Here is a 25873-nt window from a genome sequence, read left to right as displayed (position 1 = left end):
CAATGACGGGGACAAAGACGGTGTCGATTTGCACCCCAGAGAGCGTACAGGGCAGCCATGTGTTCTGCATTTTTGGCTACAACAAGCAAAGGGGCATCGGCGCCGGTAAGTTCATAGCTTCCAGCCCCTTCTCGGTTGGAGGCCATGACTGGGCTATCCGGTTTTACCCTGATGGGTTTAACAGAGATTCCCGAGATTACATCTCAGTCTACCTCGAGCTCTTGAGCAAGGACGCCGAGCACCGGGGTGTCCTCTTCTTGGGATAAAACAGAACCCAAGGTGTTCAACCAGAATAATAATAGCAGATTTGCTCCACAAAGTGCTGAATTCATGGCAAGGAGGGAGTTCGAAGCATCGGCATACCTTCGGAATGACCACCTGGAGGTCGAATGCGTCGTCAATATCATGAAAGAAGCGCAGGTGTTTGAAATCAAATCATCCCCCAAAATCAAGATGCCCCCATCCGACATCACTGCACAGCTCAGCAAGTTGCTGGAAGCAAACGAGATTCCAACAGATGTCACATTCGGTGTTGGGGGAGTGGTTTTTGCAGCACACAAGCTTGTCCTTGCCGTGTGGTCACCAGTGTTCAATGCAGAGTTCTATGGGCCGATGAGGAAGACAGAAACACCACTCATATCCATCCAAGACATGCAACCAAATGTCTTCAAGGCCCTGCTCCATTTCATCTACACGGATTCATTGGAGATATTGATGATCTCGGGGGAAATGATCATGCTGAGATGGTCCAACACTTGCTCGTGGCTGCTGACCGGTATGACATGGAGAGGCTAAAACTGGTATGTCAGATCATACTTTGCGAGAATCTTGATGTGGAGAATGTTGCAACTACGCTGGCTTTAGCGGATCAACATCATTGCGAGTTTGCGACGTTTTAAATGATGATTGTGTTGATTTCATCTACTCTCCAAAAATTATGGATGTTGTGGTGGCAACCCAAGGGTATGCAGATCTCAAAAGAACAGGTCCTTCTATCCTAGTTGATGCACAATTGAAGATTATGCGGAGGCTTTACGAGACTTAAACCGTTAGCTGACTGTGAGATGAATATGGCGTTTTACTTTCAATTTAATAAACTGTGTAGTGTTTCAGATCTTTCACTCGCCCAAAATAAAAGATTGAACAATAAAAAATAATTATAAAATCTGTGTATGAGAGTGAATTACGGATATATATTGAAGTTTGGTACCAAAATTTGCAAAATACAAGTTTATGGTCATCGAACTTGTCATCTCGTTTAAATACGGTTATTCCTACCGTATCCGGACGTATCCAGTGCTTGCATGGCACGCCAACGTGGCCCTGGACCACATGTCAGTGGTTGGTAGCAAGGTGGGATGCACGTGATGGATTTGTTTTCAGAAACCTCCCTCGTGCTTCATTTAATTACGCAGAAAGCCCTATGGGGGTTTGTAATGTTCACCCATAAGGGGGTCCCACTTGGGGTTTGTATTTTTCACCGAAGGGTGGGTCCCACTTGGGGTTTTTCTTCGTAATTAAAAAATTCAGAGAGTTATCTCTGCCTATGCAATACGATTATATATCTATAATCCAGAGAATAGATTGCAATACGGTTCCTCTCAAGTTAGAGTAGTAATTCGATGGTGCAAGAAAATGATGATCCCAGCATATGCATTGATCATTCAGAATAGTCTTCACCATACTGCTCTGCATCTCCTAAATAAGCCAGAACATTACATGGGACATTCATTTCCTCGATCACCATGATCATACGCAAATTGTGCGCCGATTAAATAGGAGGGAGTACTTTTAGTCACCAGTAAATCAATACTATAAGCCCCGCAAAAATAATAATATAATTCTATAAGAAAACAAAATTCCATCCAAACATACTTGCAAAGTTCACTGATCTAAAATTGCAGGTTTGAAGGGTTTATTGATCGGTCCGGATGATCCTGGACTAGTGTATAGCTAGAACTATTAGCCAGATTCGTGCATCCACGACGGCTAGCTAGTTACAACATGCTCGTTATAGTGAGAGCGATGGAGCAGCCCGCAGTGAACGTGGCATCCTCGGCGGCCAGAAGCGACTTGATGCCTAGCTTGCGGAACCCTTCCTCGCAGGTATCGATGCCCAATATCACTCCTCTGAGGGTCACCTCCGCATCCTGCAAATTACCTGACTCGATGCCCTTCGCCGCGGCTTCGAGCCAGTTCAGCGCGATCGTGTAGTGCACGCGACACTCGGAGAGGCACCCGTTGACCTTCTTGTCCGTCCCTGAGGCCATTAGGGCATCGATGCGGTTGCGGGTGCTTGCGGCCTCTGCTCGGGTGATCTTTGTGGCTATGACGACGAGGCCGCACTTGTCCGCGGTGGTGCTGGTGTTGTTGGCCTGGAAGAACAAGATGCAGTAGTTGTAGGAGATGTCCTTGTTTCTTGCGGCGACCGACTTGCATGTGTCATCTAAAATGGAAGCGCTGGACGAGACGAGGATGAAGAGGAGGGCAAGACATGAGAGAGCTTGCCGGTGCCTCATGGTCATGGTTTGTGCCACGACTACCTTGATGAGTATATGTGTTGTTTATGGTGTTTGATAACATGTCGTCTGTAGATGGTTCATATATATAGTAGTGATCGTAAATATAGAAATACTTGATGAGTATGTTATCTTGGGCACTCAATTCAACAAACCCATTGAAAAAGGTAAGCATTGAATAGATATTATGTTTTGCTATTCATAAATTATATCTCTTTTGTACTCTATTAATCAATTCCTAACAAATCTTGGGGGTGTTTATCTCTATCTCTATCTATACCTCTGTCTATATCTCCTCTAGGCTTATAACACGGCCCCGTTCTTACCTTCTCTTTTCACACCATGGGAAGGGTTTTTCTTTGATCCTTTATGGTTGCTGTGATTTGAATTCACAGGATTGTGATGTCGTCGGCACAACCAGTTCGTTGCTTGCATGCATTCCGGAAGCCAACACGAACGTACGTATGTACTCCCTCCGTTCCTAAATATTTGTCTTTCTAGAGCTTTCAACAAGTGACTACATACGGAGCAAAATGAGTGAACCTACACTCTAAAATATGTCTATATACATCCGTATGTGGTAGTTCATTTGAAATCTCTAGAAAGAAAAATATTTAGGAATGGAGGGAGTAGGAATTACAATTGACTCGCCAGCAGCTTTGCAATGCGCAGATGATGGCATCAAAAGAAGGGTAGAGAATCCGATGATGAATAATAACACCTGGTGTCTGGTGATGATGAGCTTGGATGAACAGCAAAATAAAAATAAAACCACAAAAACAGAAGAAATGTAACAGCTGTGTATTAAAAAGAAGACTGAGCAGCTGTGTATTTATGCATAGCAGAAATGGGCCGCACGACTCAAAACAGAAAAAATTGGTCCATCACAGCAATGGGCCAAAAAAAAAATCAAAAACCAACAAAAAATTATCAGAGCCAGGTTTCGATCCTGGGACCTGTGGGTTATGGGCCCACCACGCTTCCGCTGCGCCACTCTGATTGGATTGCTTATGTCTCGAATTCTACGTTACTTGTATGCAATCAGCGTCGCTTATGAGAATTCTACGTACAATTGCTACATTCAAAAATTCACACTATTGTGTTGTCATCAGCACACCCAGTGGTTGCATGCATCTATTCTTGGAGCCACCATGAACATACATCCTCTGTTCTTAAATGTATGATGTGTACCAAAACGCCCTGTTCGTGCGGATTCTAATCGAATCACCAGCAGCTTCACGGTGCACAGATGATATCATCGAAAGAAGAGCAGAGAATCCGTTGAATAATAACACCTGGTTGCCAGGACGCGACCGTTCTAATCCTGAGCTCACATGAACTCGGGTGAACAGTAAAATAAAAATGAAAAAACAGGAAAACTGATTTTTTTGTATTAAATAGTGGCAAAATGTTTTTGTTTCTTGCTAAATTTCAACACCTGAAGGCGTGGCAAAAATAATCGATGTTCCGAAATGTTATTTTTAAAAGCATTTTGGAGCATACTTTTTCTTTGCCGCATTTTCCACGAATGTCATCTGAGGATGAAATTTGCAAGCAATGAAAACATTTTTCAATGTATGACAGAAAAAAAAATCAGAAATTTTGAACTTTATTTTTATTTTATTTTGATTGATTTTACTATTCACCCGAGCTCACGTAAGCTCGAGATTAGAACAGCACCTTCACTGGTTGCAACCTTAATACCATGGCAACACCAAAGCTGTTTGACAGTACTGGATGATGAATAATAGTGACTGGTTGCCACCAAGTGTGACTAAGAATCTTGGCCAGCTGGCAACATGAGCTGATGATCGATGTATCATTCCAATCTCCAATGGCAACTCAAAGAAAGGATTCCAAAGCAACAGTTGAGAACACTGCTGCTGATACCACTTCAATTAGGAATTAGGGTAGTTGCTATAAGCAGGTAAATGTGGTTTCTACATCATCTCAATATACCTGTTATCTGAAATTTGCACTTCCAATTCCTCTCAATTTAGAGAAGGAATTATTGCAAAGAAAACAAACAATGTTTTCTATTAAAAGGGGGAAAATAACCCCCCCCCCCCCCAAAAAAAAAAAACAAGTCTTTCAACAGACACATCATGCAAAAAAATGTACTCTTCTTGCAATGCTGCTCGTGATCTTCAGAACTCGCACATTAACATTCCTCGTAGCACAAATACACGACCTTCGATATGTTGATCATCATTTCCACAAGAAAAAATAATAATTACCATAACACAACTGTCTACAATCCTGACATAAATAAATTGGCCTATATCATCAAAACAGCAACGGAGAATCACTCCCAGAGACTACATAGCCTTTTCTTACAATGCTGATGAGACCTTCTACAATCAATTCCGAGACCAGTCTTAGGTCCAGTTACACCGTGCCTTGCACTTCAAAATCTGCTATTGGCCGACTTCACTCAAGCAGGTTGGTTCTTTCATCAACCCTGCACCCTATTACTACTTACGGAGGCGCCAGAGCAAATGCATACGAGATCTTCAAAGATTCATGTGTGCTGATGAATTTGGCGGTGCAAGAAAATGATGATCCTTCCATATCTATTGATCATTCATAATCGTCTTCACTGTACTGCTCTGTATCTTCTACGCGAGAATGCCTCCGATGCTCCTCAAGATCATCATCAACAGAAGATCTTCGTCGCTTTAAATTACCCTGCAGAGGAGAAACCTTTACTTAAAGGTAATGGTAATGCATAAAGATCAATTTATTATGCTCTAACATGGGGAGAGTTGGGGATAATAAACAGGTGAACAATCCCAAGAGCGAGAATCAGTGAACTGATTGCAAGAAACGCAGTAGCTACATATATGGCTTGGCGAGAGGAGAACCGCCTACAAATATACTTCCTACGGTCAAAAATATAAGGTGTATTAATTTTTTGAAAGTCAAACCTATCTAAATTTGACAAAATTTATTGAGAAGAATATCAATAGTTACAATACCAAATTCATATCATTAAATGCATCATGAAATATATTTTCATATGCTATTTATTTGGTACCGTATGTGTTGCTATATTTATCTGTAATCTTGGTCAAACATAGAAATGTTTGATTTTTGGGAAAAAAATACACCTTATATTTTGGGCCGGAGTATTAAATAGAGACGAAAAACTGAAGAACGACAACGCTACCTAGCTGCGGTATATTACTAATAGCTCACTGCAAAGTAAACTTTCATGCCTGCAGTTATGAAGGAAAAATGAGTCATACATGCATGCTGGATGATTCTCCGTGCTCCATCTCATCACCATGTGCTGTCCTGCTCACAGTAATTCTAGAAGGCACTGGGAAATGCTCGATTTCATCCCCAGATCTCCCCTCTTTAGCTTTCTTCTTCTGCAATACTAGCTTGGTAGGGAGAGGCTGCAAAATGGACAATAAAGCGTCAGCCAAATGTGCAATGAATCACTGTCGTATATCAGAATAAATAACGTATGCACAGAGCAAGTTACCAAATATTTTGCATCATCGTCATCAAATGAGACGAGGTAAGTCGTTGGATCTTGCTTGTCATCCCCCCTTACCTGAATCACGAGACAAGAAAAGGTATGTAGGCAGTTTTACACAAGCAGAACGAAAAGTAGACACAATCACAGACCCATTAGCAAAATGCCACATACTTCCCAGTGATATTCCCGAATCCAGGAGTACTGGAAGTCCTCATTTTCATCATCCAAGTCCTTGACAAGCTAGACAAAACCATAGTCGCGATCAGATTTGATAATAATACAAAAACAAATTATAACTACGACCGGTGACATTTGAAATAAAGATGTAATAGAGTTGAGAAAAGGATGAATACCTCATGGGGTGCTGGAGCCATGTATGCCAAAAATCTCTCTTGTTTTGCAGGGTCTGAACCACTGACTTGAAAACTTTTCATCAGAGCCTATCATGAGAACATGGAAAACCTTAGATATACTAGTAATCGTGTACGTGCAATGCACATTAATATTTAGTGGGATATTTATTGCGTGATTATGTAAGATATCAATTGTGCCTCTGATTCTATAAGATGGTGTTGAGTCTAAACATATCTACAACTTAAACGTGTATGGTGCTCAACATTGGAGCGATCTGAACTGCTAGATCTCATGATTTGATGGCTGAGATGGTTTGGATCTACCCATTTGGTTATTTCCATACTGGTATAGATATGAGGGTATATGCAGGCAGAACATCAGTGATGTATTAGCACAACGTCTCGAAATATATGCATTTGACATTAACATGCAATCAATATAAAATACCTGTTTCTACAATACATCCATGTGAGCGTGTTAACATAACTATAAAGTAACTAAATCAGAAAGCTCAAGACAGAAGAAAAAGAAATGCAACGCACCTGGGATTCGCATTCATCGCGTACAGGTCTCTCTAGCTTGGTATATTGCTCCGAATCAGCTGTAGGATCTCCATCAAAATTCACCATAACAAATGGATCATTATACCTTCAGAGGTGAACAGAAAAGCAAATTTGAGATCACTTAAATTCATCCACCAGCTTATATGACTCCAGGCAACACAAAAACCAAGGTGGTACCTTGAACTACAAAACAGAAGAAATTATGGCATATATTCTATAAGGGAAGATCACTTCTTCACTTTTCCAACAACAATAAATTTTGGAACACACTAACCTGAAATTTATAGGTATGAAACCCATTTGAGCGAGAATAGTACTAGGATGGGTGACCTCCTAGGAAGTCCTCGTGAAAGGGTTTCATATCTAAGGGTTGTGATAGGCTTGGCGAGCCAACGTAAAAACTAGCCAGTCTTTTGGGTATGAAACCCATTTGGGCGAGAGTAGTACTAGGATGGGTGACCTCCTGGGAAGTCCTCGTGAAAGGGTTTCATATCTAGCCTACCCCAACTTGTTTGGGATAAAAGGCTTCGTAAGTAAGTAAGTACTAACCTGAAATTTATAGCTGCTGGGAAGTAAACATTTTTTTCTTAACATAGATAGGAAAGTGAATTGGAAACAAAATACTTCAATGAACTGACCATGCTCAACACACATCGGATGTCAATAATGTGTCATCTGAAAAGTCATACCTATCAAAATCGGGTACCAAAGGGAGAACAAACTCTGCCTCCATCCCTCGTTTAGTCTGGTGGACAGGGCGTGATTTAGCTGCTTTGAAGGATTCTGCAATGGCTTTGATCCGCTTCTGTCTGATATACACGTGCACAGAAAAACAATGTCATTGGGCTGCACCAGGATTGCAAAACAGGCTAACCTTCAGAAACCAAAGAATATAAACTAAGTAAAAGAAAAGTCATGCCTATCATTAAGATTTTCGAGGACATTATCACGACCCTCCCTTGATTCTCGCCTTTCTTTTGCCTGCTTTTCAGTGATTGACTGGAATGGCCAAATTACCCTTTTTAGTATATAATGAAATAACCAGCACAATGTATGTAACTATATTTATGGAAGAATCAGCTGGCATTACCATTTTGGCTGCATCAGTAGTAAGTGGAGAAATATACTGTGTTTTCACCAGCCAAGACATGCCTTTGTCGGTTGGCCTCTCCTTTTTCCTTATACCTTCTGGTTTAACAGGGGTGAGAACCTCATCTTCACGCAGCAGCTCTTGATCTTCTGGAGCCAGGGCCCGATGAACAGAGGGAGGGCTAAATGTATGTTTGTCACTCAAGTTAGGGATGCTAGAAAGAATCATCAGAAAGGTAGAAACAGATGGCTGGCTTAATGCTTACTTGTATACACTCATATCAAGTAGGTCAAGAGGTATCCCGAGATCCTCAGGGACAATCATTTTAGGCATATAGTTTTTCTCCAATGACGTGATCCTGTATTTGGTATATCTGTGAAAGGGCAATATACAGAAAAAACATAAAGTAAGTATGGCTGCCCCAAGATAGCTGCAACATGCAGAATGAAGTACAACTGAGAAAAACACCAACTAATAGTGTAATAAGAAAGCAGAGTATTGCAAATATCATGGAAATGGCACAGGCCCTGTCTGTAAGAACAGCAGTGGAGAGGCCATTCACTCACACAAGATGATATGACTAACAAAATGATCATATTTGTATTAGACCCGGGCGAGGCAATGACACCATAGAGGCAGGCGTCCCACAGGATCAAGGTGGAGATAGGCCAAGGAGCTTGATATATTTTATTTCTTCATCCCCATGAAACATGCAGCAGCACATATACAAATGGATCTCCTTCCTACAACTTCAACTGACATAGAGGAGATCATACTAGGCTATCATATCTTGACTAAGGATGTCAATCAAGGATATCTCTAGAACAAACTTAAACCTGAGCAGCCGGTTGCTCTCCTTGCATGATAAAGTGCTGCCATGTACTGCTCACGCAAAGAATACCCCTTCTATTGCTGCACATAACATGCTGGGTCTCTTGGATTTGTGCTTGAAATATGACCAAATGGCTAAAAAACTGGGACTGTTTCTAAAAGCAAATTCATGCTATGGACTGACAGCAGAACAAATACAAGCTTAGACCTGCTATATGCCATATGCTCAAACAGGTTGCCTCAATAAAGAGAATGGTCACCATACTATAATGAGCTAGAAATTCATTTAATGCCTAAATAATAACAAATAAGTTAAAAAATCACAAATTTGACAAGAACAATGCAATGGGTATAGTAAAACTATATAAGCAACATTGAAATGGCTTTCACTGCATCAAACATAAGTAACAACAGAACAGAGCAATCTGATCAAAATAAGAGTAGGAAACTACCTGTCCTTGTCCTTATTCAGAGGCAGCCATTTCAACTGCGCACTCGGGTCTGGCAGTTCATTCCTAAACCTGCATTAACAAGAAAGAAAGAAAGAAAGGAAACATGGTCATACATTAGTTTAATTCCAAAAGACTTTTCATTTTTCAAAAGGAAACTGTCAATTAATGGAGTGATGCTTTGAGAACCATTCTGCCTACCGGTGTGCCTGCCTACTACACAAATAGGCAGCGCTGGAAAGCATGGCTCGTGATTCTAGTCCAGAATCACGCCCAAAATACCGAAGTGCATCATAAGCATAATAAATTTCTCAAGCCCACATTTTACATTGAAAGGACTCCAATTTCCTCCAACTAGCACCTGCATAGACAAAAAGTCTGGAAATTGATATACTCACTTGTGCTTGCAGAGGAATGTTGTCGGCTTCTTGAGCCGATTCTCGAACCTCTCGGCGTTGGCCGCGGCGGCTGGGCGAGACGCTGTCGTCGCCGGCCGAGCCCCACCTGATGGCTGGAGGTGGCGGCTCTGCTGCTGTGGCTGCTGCTGCTGCGTGGCGGCGCGCACCTTCTGTGTCTTTTGTAGAATGGTGGCCTGCGACTGGCGCATCAGCTGCTGCTGCTTCCGGTCCTCCAGCTTCTGCTTCTCGTACTCGCGCTTCTTCCTCGCTCGCCGCTCCTCCTCCGACTCCACCCTCGGCAGCGCCGCCTTGGCCGGCCGCTCCTTTGGCGGCGGCGGAGCCTCCCGTGGGGGCGGCTGGGGCTGGGCCGGAGGTGGTGGCGGTGGCGGTGCCGAAGGGGGAGCAGACACTGGTGGTGGTGGTGGAGGGGGCGCTTGATTGCTGTTCCCGCCGTAGGGCGGCGGCGGGGGCTGGTAATACATCTGGGGCGGCGGCGGCCGTTGCTGCTGCTGCTGCTGCTGCAGGGGCGCGTGGCCGAAGTACTGAGGCTGGTGCGGAGGGGGCGGTCCGGGCGGGGGCGGAGGCGGCGGCGCGTGGAACGGCGGCGGCGGCGGCATGTGGCCATACCCCGCCTGCTGCGGCGGCGGCTGCGGCTGCCCGTACGGGTTGATGGGCGGGCCCTGCGGCGGGAAGGGCCCCTGAGGCGGCGGGTACGGCCGGTAGGCCATCGCGCGCCGGAGGCGGCTAGGGTTTCCTCAAACCCTAACCCCAGCAGCACACCAGCCCCGCTGTCGCAGCCGGTGGCGGGTCCGCCACTGGGGAAAGCAGGGGCGGCCTCACCTGGTCGCCGGCGGCAGAGCGGGCACCCCTTTTGATCCTTCACCCGGCGGAGCACGGCGACGGGCAGAGCACGCGGTTTGACGCCCGGCGGCGGCGGCGCTGCTTCTGCTATTGTTGTGGCGTCGAAGGACGAAGGGTTGGTTGTGCCTCCGGAGAGGAATTGGGCCGGACCGGGCCGCATCTAAATTCCAAGAAAAAGCCCAATTAGCTGCAACAGTAGAATCTGAAACAGATCACGTCAAGTAGAAGGGTCAGATTGCAGAGCAGAGCAGTGTCACATTTTTTTGCGAACGGTGACCTCTCTATTCTGCAATATGCCAATGATACAATTATTTTTAAGAAACAAGACCTGAACAAGCCTCAAACCCTAAATCTCTTGCTTCCAGCGTTTGAGCAAATGCCCGGCTTAAAATTAGCTCCCATCAAAATGAATCTTGTTGCTTTCGAGAAGCCGGCGAGGTGGCCGTCGACTACACTCACCTGCTTGGTTGTGCGTAAGATCAATTCTTGATTAAATATTTTGGAATTTTGATTTATTATTGACGTCTCACCAACACATAGTGAAAACATGTACAGGAGTGCGTAGAGAAATGATTGAGTGGTTGGAAAGGCAAGTTCCTCTCTATTGGAGGATAGTTGGTCTTGATCTATTCGGTCCTCACAAATATGGTCTTGATCAGTTCCATCTTTACAATATATTTCAAGTGAAAACCTTTGTTCATTATGGACTCAGCAGCGACGACGCATAGTGTGGTTCTCCCTCTCGGGGCCTTGTCGTGAAGTGTAGGTGTTGTAAGGCATAGTGTGAAGTTATACGCAGTGCTTCATGACTTTGTTCTGTGATTGCTTTATATATAAAACGGGGCAAAATCATGTTTGGAGAGTTGCTCCATCTCATAAGAAACTACGCGTTTATTGTTCCCTCCTTCCTTGAGAAAAGTCTAGGGTTCCTCCGCCTCCCGCCAGCAACTCTTGCTCGGGAAGACGAGATGGTGGCGTCTTTCTGAAGATGCAATAAGGTTCTCCTGCCTAGCCCCCTTCCTGATGGTGTGTCTACCATCATCGGGGTGTGTGTGGAGGTGTGTCTCCGGCGGATCTGTCCTTGGTGGATTTGCCGCCGCCGCCGGGTCTTGTTGTAGTTTGTCTATATTTTATGTGTCTTCAGGGGCGGCCTCACTGGGTCTTGTTGTAGTTTGTCTATATTTTATGTGTCTTCAGGGGCGGCCTCACTGGGTCTTGTTGTAGTTTGTCTATATTTTATGTGTCTTCAGGTTGGATCCTTCCAGCCTAATCTACTCTTCAAAGATGGGTTGTTGTTCTGCTGCAACAAGTTTTGCCCAGTTCGAGGGAAGATGACAGCGATGCTCCTTCGGTTCGCTTCAGTGCTTGTAGTCGTCACTAGGTGGTCTATGGATCTGGATATAATTTTTATTATTTCGGGTCTTCATTGTACTGCAATGATTGAAAATGAATAGGTTGAAAGTTTTTTCCCCAAAAAACAATTTTATTTTATTTTTTCACCCTGGCATCTTTTTTCTGAGGGGGCACCGCCTTGGCATCTATAGTTCTTTTTTGCGTTGTTGGTATCTATAGTTTGCGAGTGAAAAGAAGTCATTTCGTTTATCTCCTTTGGCATGCCACTCAATGTGTGGTATGTGGCCTCAACCTTCACTGTCCCTGCGTGTCGAAAGGAACCGAGCCTACAACAGAGAAATAGTGTTTGGTTCATGGGTGTACATACACCTGATATGGAAAATAATAATTAAAAAATCAAAAAAGATTTGAAGAAGCTTAGACCTGTAGGATGTAAACCTGTAGGATGTAAAAAAAATCAAAAGAGATCACTGACCGTCCTTATGGGTGTAAACCTGTAGGATGTAAGTGGGTGTTCAAGAAGAAGCTTAGACCTGATGGTACGATTGAAAAGTACAAGGCACAACTTGTGGCTAAGGGTTATACCCAGAAAGAAGGTGAAGACTTCTCTGATACTTACTCACCCGTGGCTAGACTGACCATAATTCGAGTGCTAATATCACTGGCTGCCTCACATGGTCTTCTCGTTTATCAAATGGACGTTAAGACGGCTTTCCCCAATGAAGAGTTGGAGAAGAAATTTACATGGATCAGCCAGATGGTTTTGTACTACCTGATCAGGAAGGAAAGGTGTGCAAGTTATTAAAGTCTTTGTATGACCTTAAACAAGCTCCTAAGAAATGGCATGAGAAGTTCGAAAGAACATTAACTGCTGCCGGCTTTGTAGTAAACGATGGTAACAAGTGTGTGTACTATCGTCATCGTGGGGGCGAAGGAGTTATTCTTTGTCTGTATGTCGATGACATACTGATCTTTGGAACCAAACTTGATCTAATCAAGGAGGTTAAGGATTTCCTATCTCGCTGTTTTGAGATGAAGGATCTATGAGTAGCTGATGTTATCTTGAACATCAAGCTGTTGAGAGATGAGAATGGTGGGATCACACTGATTCTGTCTCATTATGTGAAAAGGATGTTGAGTCGTTTTGGGTATAGCGACTGCATGCCTTCTCCAACTCCATATGATGCTAGTGTGTTGCTTCGAAAGAATCGACGGATTTCTAGAGATCAACCGAGGTATTCTCAGATTATTGGCCCGCTTATGTATTTGGCGAGTGCCACGAGGCCTGACATCTCTTTTGCTGTGAGCAAGCTGAGTCGGTTTATGTCAAAACCGGGAGATGATCATTGGCGTGCACTTGAGAGAGTTATGCGTTACCTGAAAGGCACTACGAGCTATGGGATTCACTATACCGAGTATCCAAGGGTACTGGAGGGTTATAGTGACTCGAACTGGATATCTGATGCTGATGAGATTAAGGCCACAAGTGGTTATGTTTTTACACTTGGTGGCGCTGTTTCCTGGAAGTCTTGCAAGCAGACCATCTTAACGAGGTCAATTATGGAATCAGAATTCACAGCATTAGACACTACCACTGTTGAAGCAGTGGCTTCATGAGCTATTAATGGACTTACCTATGGTTGAAAAACCAATACACCCTATCTTGATGAACTGTGATAATCAAACTGGGATTGTCAAGATAAACAGTTCTAAGGACAATATGAAGTCCTCAAGGCATGTGAAGAGGAGACTAAAATCTGTCAAAAAACTGAGAAACTCTGGAGTTATTAAGTTGGATTATATCCAAACGTCAAAAAACTTGGCAGATCCCTTCATAAAGGGTCTATCACGTAATGTGATAGATAATGTATCGATGGAGATGGGTTTGAGACCCACCGCATGAGTTGTCCATAGTGGTAACCCACTCTATATGATCGGAGATCCCGTGAAGTAGAAGTGGGAGACAAACTGTTGGTCAGCTGAGAGGAGAGTATGCCTATTTTAATTATCCCACTCCGTGAAGATGCAATACTCTCGTGATCTGCATGGAAAGTTGATATCTATCTTAATGTGCTCCAAGTGGCTTATTTGAGTAAGCAGAGATGTTGTCCTGCAGAGCATCTCCTGAGGAACACACTTACACTAGTAGAAAAAGGACCTAATATGAGACACATTAGTGCCGGTTTGGTTTTGAGCCGGCAATAATGTGTCCATTAGTGCCGGTTCCAACGGCTAGCCGGCCGTTCTCATTAGTACCGGTCCAACGGCAGGGTGTTGTCAGTCTGGGGCCCGTCCAGCACCTTTAGTACCGGTTCGTGGCACGAACCGGTACTAAAGGTCGACGTACATAAACCCTTCGTCCCCCCGAGCCACTCTGTTCTTCCCCTTTCCCCTCACTTCCTCTGTTCTTCCCCCTCTCTCCTCGAGCTCCTCACAAATTTTGCCCAAAATTTGTCAAGATTTGAAGGCCCCCATCCATTCAAATGATCACAAAGGTTAGCAACTTTGTCCTTTCAACTCTCATTGCTAGATTAGCTCTTGCAATGCTTTGTATAGTGATTAATTTGGGAGGAATAATTATATTTGCTAGTATTTGATTTATATGCAATTTGAGGTCAAAAATAACACTTAGTTTGCATATGTAGGTGTGGTTTACTTAGTGCCTTCTAAATCTCCGTCGTAACCACCGTCGATCGCCCGCATCGTCCCGTCACCGGCACCACCTTCTGGTGAGGCTCTTGTTCATGAATGTTTTACATTACCAAATTGATGTTTATGTGATTTGGATATATAGTTACTCGTATAATTATCTTACCCGTACGTTGTTTGTTATACATAGTGCCATGGTTTTGATATCCGTCCCCGTCGGCCCTCGTCCTTGTTATGATTCGGATGTGGTATATTCTCTTTTAAAACTAGTTGTTGCATTTCGTGTTTATGACAAATTATGCCCATCAAGTTGACATAGATATTTTTATCTAGGAGGTATGTGAACCGGAAATTCCAACCGACCCTATTGTCGAGAGGTTAAATTTAGTTGAAAGAGAAAACGAGTATTTGAAAGAAAAATTGAAAAGAATTGAGGGGGAGAAGATGGAATTGGAGTTGCATGTTGCCGATGTCATCGATGATCACAAGATCAAGATGGAGAAAATGAGGTTGAAGATTAGAAAGATTAGAAAGTATGCCATTGATAGTGTGGCTTGGTATCATTATGTTGTTGGATCAATTGCTACCTTAGTTGCGATCTTCATCGCATTTGTTGTTGCATTTAAATTCTTTAGCTAGAGAGTTATTTGTATGTTGCATTTAATTAAGTGTTGTATATGAACTTTATGTATGAACTTTATGTATGAACTTGTATTAATTTGGTCTATTTGGTGTTGTGTAATGAAGATGAGCCGACAATGGATGTATGATGACCGATGCTCTCCCGAGTTCATTAATGGCGTGCATACTTTTCTGCGGGCCGCTGAGGCAAACAAGCGGGCGGATGGTTTTATGCCTTGTCCATGTGCTGGCTGTAAGAATGGTCATAGTTACTCTACAGAAAAAACCATTCACGTCCACCTATTTAAGTCCGATTTCATGCCCCACTATAATGTTTGGACCAAGCACGGAGAAATAGGGGTTATGATGGAAGACAATGAAGAAAAAGAGGACGACGACGGCTATCCTGGCCATGGGTTCCCTGAATATGATGATACAACAATGGGGGAAGAAGCTGAGCCGGCAATGCGGGAAGAAGCTGAAGAAGAGGCATCAGATGAGCCCGCTGATGATCTAGGTCGGGCCATTGCCGATGCAAAGAGAAACTGCGCAAGTGATCTAGAGAGGACGAAGTTGCAACGCATGTTAGAGGATCACAAGAAATTGTTGTACCCGAATTGCGAAGCTGACAAAAAAAAGTTGGGCACACACTTGAATTGCTGCAATGGAAGGCAGAGAATGGTGTATCTGACAAGGGATTTGGAAAGTTGCTGGTAATGATAAAGAATATGCTTCCAAAGGACAACGAATTGCCCAAGAGTACATATGAAGCAAAGAAGGATGTCTGCCCTCTAGGGTTAGAGGTGCAAAAGATACATGCATGCCCTAATGACTGCATTCTCTACCGCAGTGAGTACGAGGATTTGAACGCTTGCCCGGTATGCGGTGCATTGCGTTATAAGATCAGTCGCGATGACCCTGGTGATGTCGAGGGCGAGCGCCCCAGGAAGAAGATTCCTGCCAAGGTGATGTGGTATGCTCCTATAATACCACGGTTGAAATGTTTGTTCCAAAACAAAGAGCATGCGAAGGCGATGCGGTGGCACGCAGAAGACTGTAAGAAAGACGGAAAGTTGAGAGTACCCGCTGACGGTTCGCAGTGGAGAAAAATCGAGAGAAAGTATTGGGAGGAGTTTGCAGGTGACCCAAGGAATGTATGGTTTGGTCTAAGCGCAGATGGCATTAATCCTTTTGGGGAGCAGAGCAGCAACCATAACACGTGGCCTGTGACTCTATGTTTGTATAACCTTCCTCCTTGGTTGTGCATGAAGCGGAAGTTCATTATGATGCCAGTGCTCATCCAAGGCCCTAAGCAACCCGGCAACGACATTGATGTGTACCTAAGGCCATTAGTTGAAGAACTATTACAGCTGTGGAATGGAACAGGTGTACGTGCGTGGGATGAGCACGGACAAGAAGAATTTGACCTAAAGGCATTGCTGTTCGTGACCATCAATGATTGGCCTGCTCTCAGTAACCTTTCAGGACAGACAAACAAGGGATACGGCGGATGCACGCACTGTTTGGATGATACCGACAGTATATATTTGGATAGTTGTAGGAAGAATGTATACCTGGGACATCGTCGATTTCTTCCGACAAGGCATCCCGTAAGAAAGAAAGGCAAGCATTTCAAAGGTGAGGCGGATCACCGGACGAAGCCTCGCCACCGTACTGGTGCTGATGTACATGATATGGTCAAGGATTTGGAGGTAATCTTTGGAAAGGGTCCTGGCGGAAAACCTGTTCCGAAGGACGCTGACGGACGCACACCCATGTGGAAGAAGAAATCTATATTTTGGGACCTGCCATATTGGAAAGACCTAGAGGTTCGCTCCGCAATCGACGTGATGCACATGACGAAGAATCTTTGCGTGACCCTGCTTGGCTTTTTGGGCGTGTATGGGAAGACAAAATATACACCAGAGGCACGGGAGGACCAGCAACGTATGCACGGAAAAGACGACATACATCAGGGTCAGGCCAGCTACGCTCTTACCAAAGAAGAGAAGGAAATCTTCTTCGAATGCCTGCTCAGCATGAAGGTACCATCTGACTTCTCGTCGAATATAAAGAGAATAATAAATATGGCAGAGAAAAAGTTCCAGAACCTAAAGTCTCATGACTGCCACGTGATTATAACGCAACTCCTTCCGGTTGCATTGAGGGGGCTTCTACCGGAAAAAGTTCGATTAGCCATTGTGAAGCTATGTGCATTCCTCAATGCAATCTCTCAGAAGGTAATCGATCCAGAAATCATACCAAGGTTACAGAATGATTTGCTGCAATGTCTTGTCAGTTTCGAGTTGGTGTTCCCACCATCGTTCTTCAACATCATGACGCACGTCCTAGTTCACCTTTGCGAAGAGATTAACGTTTTGTGTCCTGTATTTTACACAATATGTTCCCCTTTGAAAGGTTCATGGGAGTCTTGAAGAAATATGTTCATAACCGTGCTAGGCCAGAAGGAAGCATCTCGAAGGACCATGAAAATGAGGAGGTCATTGAGTTTTGTATTGACTTCATTCCTGACCTTAAGCCGATTGGTGTTCCTGAATCACGGCATAAGACAGACTGGAAGGAAAATGCACGCTAGGAGGGCATCAAATAATATGTATGGACGGGCATTCTCTTACTGAAGCACACTACAGAGTTCTACAGAATTCCTCCTTGGTGGCTCCGTATATGGAGGAACACAAGAATTTTCTACAGTCCAAACACCCGGAGAATCTGACGACTGGATTACACGCGAACAAACGAGGACTTTCGCCGGTTGGTTGCAGAAATGTGCCCTGAATGATGGCGATATTCAAAATGACATGTACTCGCTGTCCCAGTTACCATCTTCGAATATAATGACTTTTAAAGGGTACCAGATAAATGGGAATACATTTTACACGATCGCCCAAGATAAGAAGAGCACCAACCAAAACAGTGGTGTCCGCTTTGATGCAACAACCAACACAGGAAAGGAAACATATTATGGTTACATAGAGGACATATGGGAACTTAATTATGGATCAGGTGATTTGAAGGTCCCTTTGTTTCGGTGCAAATGGGTCAATATGACACGAGGCGGGGTAACGGAAGACCCGCAGTGCGGAATGACAACAGTGGATCTCAACAATCTTGCGTATGCAGACGGACCATTCGTCCTAGCCAATGATGTGGCGCAGGTTTTTTATGTGAAAGACATGTCTACCAGGCCGAGAAAAAGAAAAGATAAGGAAGCGAATGGATCATACGATGAGCCAAAGCGCCACATAGTTCTTTCAGGAAAAAGAAACATCGTGGGAGTGGATGACAAGACAGACATGTCAGAAGATTATGAAAAGTTTGATGAAATTGCTCCATTCACAGTGAATATTGACCCGAGCATCCAGTTAAATGATGAAGATTTTCCATGGCTACGGCGCAAAGGGACACACGCGAAGAAAAAGTATCACACCCAAAGATCTGGGATGTGATCGGCTTCACTATCATCACTTTCTTCTGTGTTTCACACCCAGGAGGGAATGTCTGTAATAGTTAGGGTAGTTATGTGTTTTGGCATTTGAAACGCGAAGAAATTTTATGTGCAAACAAATTCTTTTCATGCATTTACTGATTTTTTCCAGCTAAATGACCCTGAAATTGAAAACCATTTCAAATGAACTCAGAAAAGGTTGAAAGTTGGCATGGTATCATAATTTCATACAAATAGCATATGCAACAAAGTAGAGAGGGTTACGGCAAAAACTAGATGCACTTCGTGTACAAAATGGACAATCTCTTTCGAAGTATCAGGGTTTCCAACGAAAACTGAACTGTTACAAAGGCTTTTCATTTTTTAAATAACCTAAGCATTACCAAATTGAATATAATGATAAAACACACTAATATTAAACATAAAAAAAAAGAATCACTGAAAAAACTTTTTTCAAAGTTAAGTTATTCACAAACTAGTGATTCACACAAATTTCAAATAATTCAAAATTTAAACTATTCAAATTTGAAAACTACCGGCACTAACAGAAAGTTTGTAATTTTTTGTACCTAAAGAAAAAATATTCACAAAGAAACTCTAAATAAGCAAAAAACAACTCAAAAATAAATAAAGCGAAAAAAATTTTAGAAAATAAAAAAGCCCACCTACTGGGCCAAAGCGGCCTGCATACGACTAGGAACACAATTTTTTGTTGGGCCAGGATGCAGGCCCGCAAAGGCCCAGTAGGCCCACTGGGCGAAGAGGACAGGTAGGCCCCGCAGGCCTGACTAGGAGAGGAGCTCGAGAGAGCTACCGCACTGGAGCTTATAAACCAGTGCGGTAGCCTCTCGGCTAGCAAGGTGGGACTAAACTTGCGCACCGTGTGGAGCCAGCGCACCCCCTTTAGTACCGGGCGGTGGCTCCAACCGGTACTAAAGGGGGGGCCTACCAAATGTTAGTTAATCAGGAAATTTTAGAATTAGTTTTAGTTCGATGAATTAGATTAATGTCAAATTGTTAGAATTTGCATATATATAGAATTTTAGTTATCGCAATCCAATCATTTAAAAAATGTTACTTTTTGCGGGCATATAGTGTTTGTTCTCGACGATATGCCCGGCCCGCATCCTCGCCGTCGACCCGTTCGCGACGATGTCATGCTTCAGGGGACCCATGTCCGGGACTGGGCTCCGCCGGGCTGGCACTGGGAGGTGCTACCTGGAGGGGCGCGCCGCTTGGTGAGGAACCCGACCTCGGGTCCCGTCGTCGACCCTGATCTTCTTTGGTGGCGTTCGCGTGGGCCACATTCGGTGCAGAGGCAGCCGGCCCCGCCGGAGGTGGTGCGTCGCCGTGTCAGGGAGGAAGATGAGCACGTCCATCGCTACATGGCTGCTATGGACGACGTCAGGTTCTCCACTACTTGGCGGGTTCTTTGGGCAGATGACTGGATATATGATCGTGTGATGGTTCCTTCTCTTTGGGTGTGCACCGCCCGCGCCCCAGGAACCGCGAGTGGCGCCCTAGATTCTTCTGTAGTACTCGATCTTTATTAGGTACCTAGCCAGTGATGTATTCGATATATAATATTCGAGACGATGTATTTGAGATTATATATATTAAGACGATGATGTATTCGAGATTATATATTCGAGAGGATGTATTCAAGATTCAGATTTTCCTTATTGATTAATTGCATCCATGCATTGTAATTGAATACTAAATTGTTTTATATTTCTTATGTATTATTAGTAAAGTAAAAGCTATGGCGGACAATACCGGCAGAGAGAGAGAGAAGAGGAATTGTTCGACATCATACGCAGCCCTCACAGGCTAGATGATCTGAATGAAGCAGATGACGGCTCCCAATATCTTAACAATACCGGAGAGGGTGATGAAAAGATATTCGATCTCGACGACCGGGCTGATGAAGTCATGAACTATGATTATGATTATGACACAGACAATGTTTGTGATGACACAGACAATGCTGATCTTCAAATAACAAACACTACCGGCGAGGTATATTTATATAAGCATGCATCATGGTGATCATCACATGTTTTTTTATTGAAGATATATTAACGAATCGATCTTTCTTCTTTCAGCCCTCTGGATCGAGCAAATCTGCTTCTACAGACAGCAAGACAAAGCGAGGCCCGGGCAGATTATTGAAGGATGGTGTAAAGTACCACATCGAATCCATCAAACCTAGTGGCGAACCCCTCACGCCTAAGAACATTGCGAACAAGTGGACTCGTCAGTGCAGAGTTCTTGTGAAGGACAAACTCCCGATCTCCATTCAAGAATGAAAAGAGCCAAAGACTAAACGTCCAGGTGTTACTTGGGTCGACAAAAGAGCCAAAAAAGACCTTGTGAAATCTCTGATGGAACATTTCACCCTACCAGATCATTTCACTGAAGCAGATGTGGAGAAAGTCAAGGCCGCTGCTCTTAAGAAGATGGCAATTGCATTCAACACCCACAAGAAAACTGTATGAGCCAACTACCTCGCTAATGAAAGGAAGACTCCAGAATTCACGGGAACACTAGAGAAGCAAAGAGAGCACTGGGACGATTTCGTGACCTTCAAGGATTCAGAAATATCTAAGGAACGGTCGATGAAAAACAAGGCAAATGCCGCAAGAAAGACGCAGTTCCATAGGGTGGGTCCAGCTGGTGGCTATGCGGTGGGATTGCCTAAGTGGGATAAGTCTGAGCAAGAGATGGAGGATGCAGGGGTCACTCCGGTTACCCGGCACTGGCCCCCTAGGTGCAGAACTTGGTTCTATGCGCATGGGGGAGCATTGGACCCGAAGACAGGCGGAGTTTCACGGAAGGCAAGTCTAAAAGGAGCCGAACAAAAGATAATTGACGCAATAGATGAAGCTCGAAGGGGGGTGTTCACGCCCAACAGAGAGAATGACGAGCTTACGCGCGCCCTGGGAAATCCTGAACACCCGGGAAGAACATGAGGCATGGGCGTTATTCCCTGGTATTAGGGCTTTTCAGAATGGAACGAGGACTACAGGAGCCGTGCAAGAAGGAAGATGGAGGAGGAGAAGAAAAGGAAGCTGGAGGAGGAGCAGAGGAAGCAGGACGCAGAACGCCTTCAAGGCCTAGAAGCAAGGCACGCGGACCTGGCACTCAAATTCCAGCAGCAGCAATAGCAGATCGACTCACTTAGCCAGGAAAGGGGGTCTCAGCAGCAGTAGCAGCAAGCGGATGATCGTCCAGCATTGGATAGCACCGTCCCATCCATGCTGAGAAGCAGCGTTGGTTCTGCCTCGGGCGACACACTGCTGGATAAATACCCTGTGGATGACATCATAGAGAACACTAACTGCAAGCTACACTCCAAAATGAAGAACATATCCATGAAGGTGGTGGACGGCGTTGCTTTTCCAGTTACCCCCGAAGCAACCTACCATTGCATCCCGATTCCAGAGGGCTATGCTCGTGTCATGGTTGATGAAGTGGTGGACCCATATTCGGGGCTAACGCTTGACATTCCTGAAGGAAATATGCCCTAGAGGCAATAATAAAGTTATTATTTATTTCCTTATATCATGATAAATGTTTATTATTCATGCTAGAATTGTATTAACCGGAAACATAATAGATGCGTGAATACATAGACAAACATAGTGTCACTAGTATGCCTCTACTTGACTAGCTCGTTTATCAAAGATGGTTATGTTTCCTAGCCATGGACAAAAGAGTTGCCATTTGATTAGCGGGATCACATCATTAGGAGAATGATGTGATTGACTTGACCCATTTCGTTAGTTTAGCACTTGATCGTTTAGTATGTTGCTATTGCTTTCTTCATGACTTATATATGTTCCTGTAACTATGAGATTATGCAACTCCCGTTTACCAGAGGAACACTTTGGGTGCTACCAAACGTCACAACGTAACTGGGTGATTATAAAGGAGTACTACAGGTGTCTCCAAAGGTACATGTTGGGTTGGCGTATTTCGAGATTAGGTTTTGTCACTCCGATTGTCGGAGAGGTATCTCTGGGCCCTCTCGGTAATGCACATCACTTAAGCCTTGCAAGCATTGCAACTAATGAGTTAGTTGCGGGATGATGTATTACGTAACGAGTAAAGAGACTTGCTAGTAACGAGATTGAACTAGGTATTGGATACCGACGATCGAATCTCGGGCAAGTAACATACCGATGACAAAGGGAACAACGTATGTTGTTATGCGGTTTGACCGATAAAGATCTTCGCAGAATATGTAGGAGCCAATATGAGCATCCAGGTTCCGCTATTGGTTATTGACCGAGAATAGTTCTAGGTCATGTCTACATTGTTCTCGAACCCGTAGGGTCCGCACGCTTAAGGTTTCGATGACAGTTATATTATGAGTTTATGAGTTTTGATGTACCGAAGGAGTTCGGAGTCCCGGATGAGATCGGGGACATGACGAGGAGTCTCGAAATGGTCGATACGTAAAGATCGATATATTGGACGACTATATTCGGAGTTCGGAAAGGTTCCGAGTCATTCGGGTATTTTTCGGAGTACCGAAGAGTTACGGTAATTCGCCGGGGAGTATATGGGCCTTATTGGGCCATACGGGAATAGAGGAGAGTGGCCAAAAGGAAGGAGGCCTGCGCCCCCCCTCTGGTCCGAATTGGACAAGGGGGGCAGCCCACTTTTCCTTCTCCCTCTCCTCCTCTTTCCTTCTCCAACAAGGAAAGGAGGAGTCCTACTCCTCCTCTTTCCTTCTCCAACAAGGAAAGGAGGAGTCATACTCCCGGTGGGAGTAGGACTCCCCCCTTGGTGCGCCTCCTCCATAGGCCGGCCACCTCCCCCCTTGCTCCTATATATATGGGGGCAGGGGGGGCACCCCAAAGACACAACAACAATTGATCCTTGAGATCTATTAGCCGTGTGCGGTGCCCCCCTCCATCATAGTCCTCCTCGATAATATTGTAGCGGTGCTTAGGCGAAGCCCTGCGACGGTAGAACATCAAGATCGTCACCACGCCGTCGTGCTGACGGAAGTCTCCCTCGACACTCGGCTGGATCGGAGTTCGAGGGACGTCATCGAGCTGAACATGTGCTAGAACTCGGAGGTGCCGTAGTTTCGGTGCTTGATCGGTCGGGCCGTGAAGACGTACGACTACATCAACCGCGTTGTGCTAACGCTTCCGCTTTCGGTCTACAAGGGTATGTAGATTACACTCTCCCCTTTCGTTGCTATGCATCACCATGATCTTGCGTGTGCGTAGGAAATTTTTGAAATTACTGCGTTCCCCAACAGTGGCATCCGATCCTAGGTTTTATGCGTTGATGTTATATGCACGAGTAGAACACAAGTGAGTTGTGGGCGATACAAGTCATACTGCTTACCAGCATGTCATACTTTGGTTCAGCGGTATTGTTGGATGAAGCGGCCCGGACCGACATTACGCGTACGCTTACGCGAGACTGGTTTTACCGCCGTGCTTTGCACACAGGTGACTAGCGGGTGTCTGTTTCTCCAACTTTAGTTGAACCGAGTGTGGCTACGCCCGGTCCTTGCGAAGGTTAAAACAGCACCAACTTGACGAACTATCATTGTGGTTTTGATGCGTAGGTAAGAACGGTTCTTGCTCAGCCCGTAGCAGCCACGTAAAACTTGCAACAACAAAGTAGAGGACGTCTAACTTGTTTTTGCAGGGCATGTTGTGATGTGATATGGTTAAGACGTGATGAGATATAAGTTGTTGTATGAGATGATCATGTTTTGTTGAAGTTATCGGCAACTAGCAGAAGTCCTATGGTTGTCTCTTTGTTGCATAAGATGCAAGTGCCAAATAATTGCTTTACTTTATCGCTATACGATAGCAATAGTTGCAAGAGCAATAGTTGGCGAGACGACCATGTGACGACACATTGATATAGATCAAGATGATGAAGATCATGGTGTCATGCCGGTAACGATAGAGGTCATGACAGTACTTTGGAGATGGAGATCAAAGGCGCAAGATGATCATGGCCATATCATGTCACTTATTTTGATTGCATATGATGTTTATCTTTTATACATCTTATTTTGCTTAGTTTGACGGTAGCATTTTAAGATGATCTGTCACTAATTATCAAGAAGTGTTCTCCCTGAGTATGCACCGTTGCGAAAGTTCTTCGTGCTGAGACACCATGTGATGATCGGGTGTGATAGGCTCTACGTTCAAATACAACGGGTGCAAAACAGTTGCGCACGCGGAATACTCAGGTTAAACTTGACGAGCCTAGCATATAACAGATATGGCCTCGGAACACGAAGACCAAAAGGTCGAGCGTGAATCATATAGTAGATATGATCAACATATTGATGTTCACCGTTGAAACTACTCCATCTCACGTGATGATCGGACATGGTGTAGTTGATATGGATCACGTAATCACTTAGAGGATTAGAGATATGTCTTTCTAAGTGGGAGTTCTTAAGTAATATGATTAATTGAACTTAAATTTATCATGAACTTAGTCCTGGTAGTATTTTGCAAATCATGTTGTAGATCAATAGCTTGCGTTGTTGCTTTCATATGTTTTATATATGTTCCTAGAGAAAACTATGTCGAAAGATGTTAGTAGCAATGATGCGGATTGGATCCGTGATCTGAGGTTTATCCTCATTGCTGCACAGAAGAATTATGTCCTTAATGCACCGCTAGGTGACAGACCTATTGCAGGAGCAGATGCAGACGTTATGAACGTTTGGCTAGCTCAATATGATGACTACTTGATAGTTTTGTGCACCATGCTTTATGGCTTAGAACTGGGACTACAAAAACGTTTTTGAAACGTCATGGAACATATAAGATGTTTCAAGAGATGAAATTGGTATTTCAGACTCATGCCCGTGTCAAGAGGTATGAGACCTTTGACAAATACTTTGCCTAAAAGATGGAGGAGAATTGCTCAACTAATGAGCAAGTACTTAGATTGTCTGAGTACTACAATCGCTTGAATCAAGTGGGAGTTAATCTTCCAGATAAGATAGTGATTGGCAGAGTTCTCTAGTCACCATCACCAAGTTACTGGAAGTTCGTGATGAACTATAATGCAAGGGATGACGAAAACGATTCCCGAGCTCTTTATGATGGTGAAATCGACGAAGGTAGAAATCAAGAAAGAGCATCAAGTGTTGATGATTGACAAGACCACTAGTTTCAAAAAAAGGGCAAAGGGAAAGAAAAGGGAACTTCAAGTAGAATGGCAAGCAAGTTGTC

At 44.1% G+C, this 25873-nt stretch overlaps 2 protein-coding genes and 1 pseudogene across 2 annotated transcripts; 1 reads left to right on the top strand and 2 right to left on the bottom strand.

Moving 5' to 3' along the window:
- Positions 1 to 330: 330 nt before the first annotated feature.
- LOC123064193 (BTB/POZ and MATH domain-containing protein 1-like) lies at positions 331 to 1045 on the top strand (annotated as a pseudogene).
- Positions 1046 to 1922: 877 nt separating this feature from the next.
- On the bottom strand, positions 1923 to 2558 carry LOC123064256 (putative invertase inhibitor). The gene has a single exon (XM_044487774.1). It carries the CDS (start codon positions 2523 to 2525, stop codon positions 1998 to 2000), a length of 528 nt encoding a protein of 175 aa, XP_044343709.1. The 5' UTR covers positions 2526 to 2558; the 3' UTR covers positions 1923 to 1997.
- Positions 2559 to 4660: 2102 nt separating this feature from the next.
- LOC123068194 (protein PAF1 homolog) lies at positions 4661 to 10678 on the bottom strand. Its single transcript, XM_044490681.1, has 12 exons — positions 9692 to 10678; positions 9297 to 9365; positions 8279 to 8386; positions 8014 to 8194; positions 7843 to 7922; positions 7613 to 7732; positions 6903 to 7008; positions 6360 to 6446; positions 6178 to 6246; positions 6010 to 6081; positions 5768 to 5920; positions 4661 to 5207 (listed from the first exon to the last, which is right to left on the bottom strand). Exons 1-12 carry the CDS (start codon positions 10417 to 10419, stop codon positions 5100 to 5102), a joined length of 1881 nt encoding a protein of 626 aa, XP_044346616.1. The 5' UTR covers positions 10420 to 10678; the 3' UTR covers positions 4661 to 5099.
- Positions 10679 to 25873: the final 15195 nt, after the last annotated feature.

This window comes from Triticum aestivum, chromosome 3B (genome assembly GCF_018294505.1).
Source record: "Triticum aestivum cultivar Chinese Spring chromosome 3B, IWGSC CS RefSeq v2.1, whole genome shotgun sequence".
Classification (NCBI taxonomy): Eukaryota; Viridiplantae; Streptophyta; class Magnoliopsida; order Poales; family Poaceae; genus Triticum; species Triticum aestivum.
Note: the sequence above shows the minus strand (reverse complement) of the source record. Positions and strands in the feature narration are given on the sequence as shown.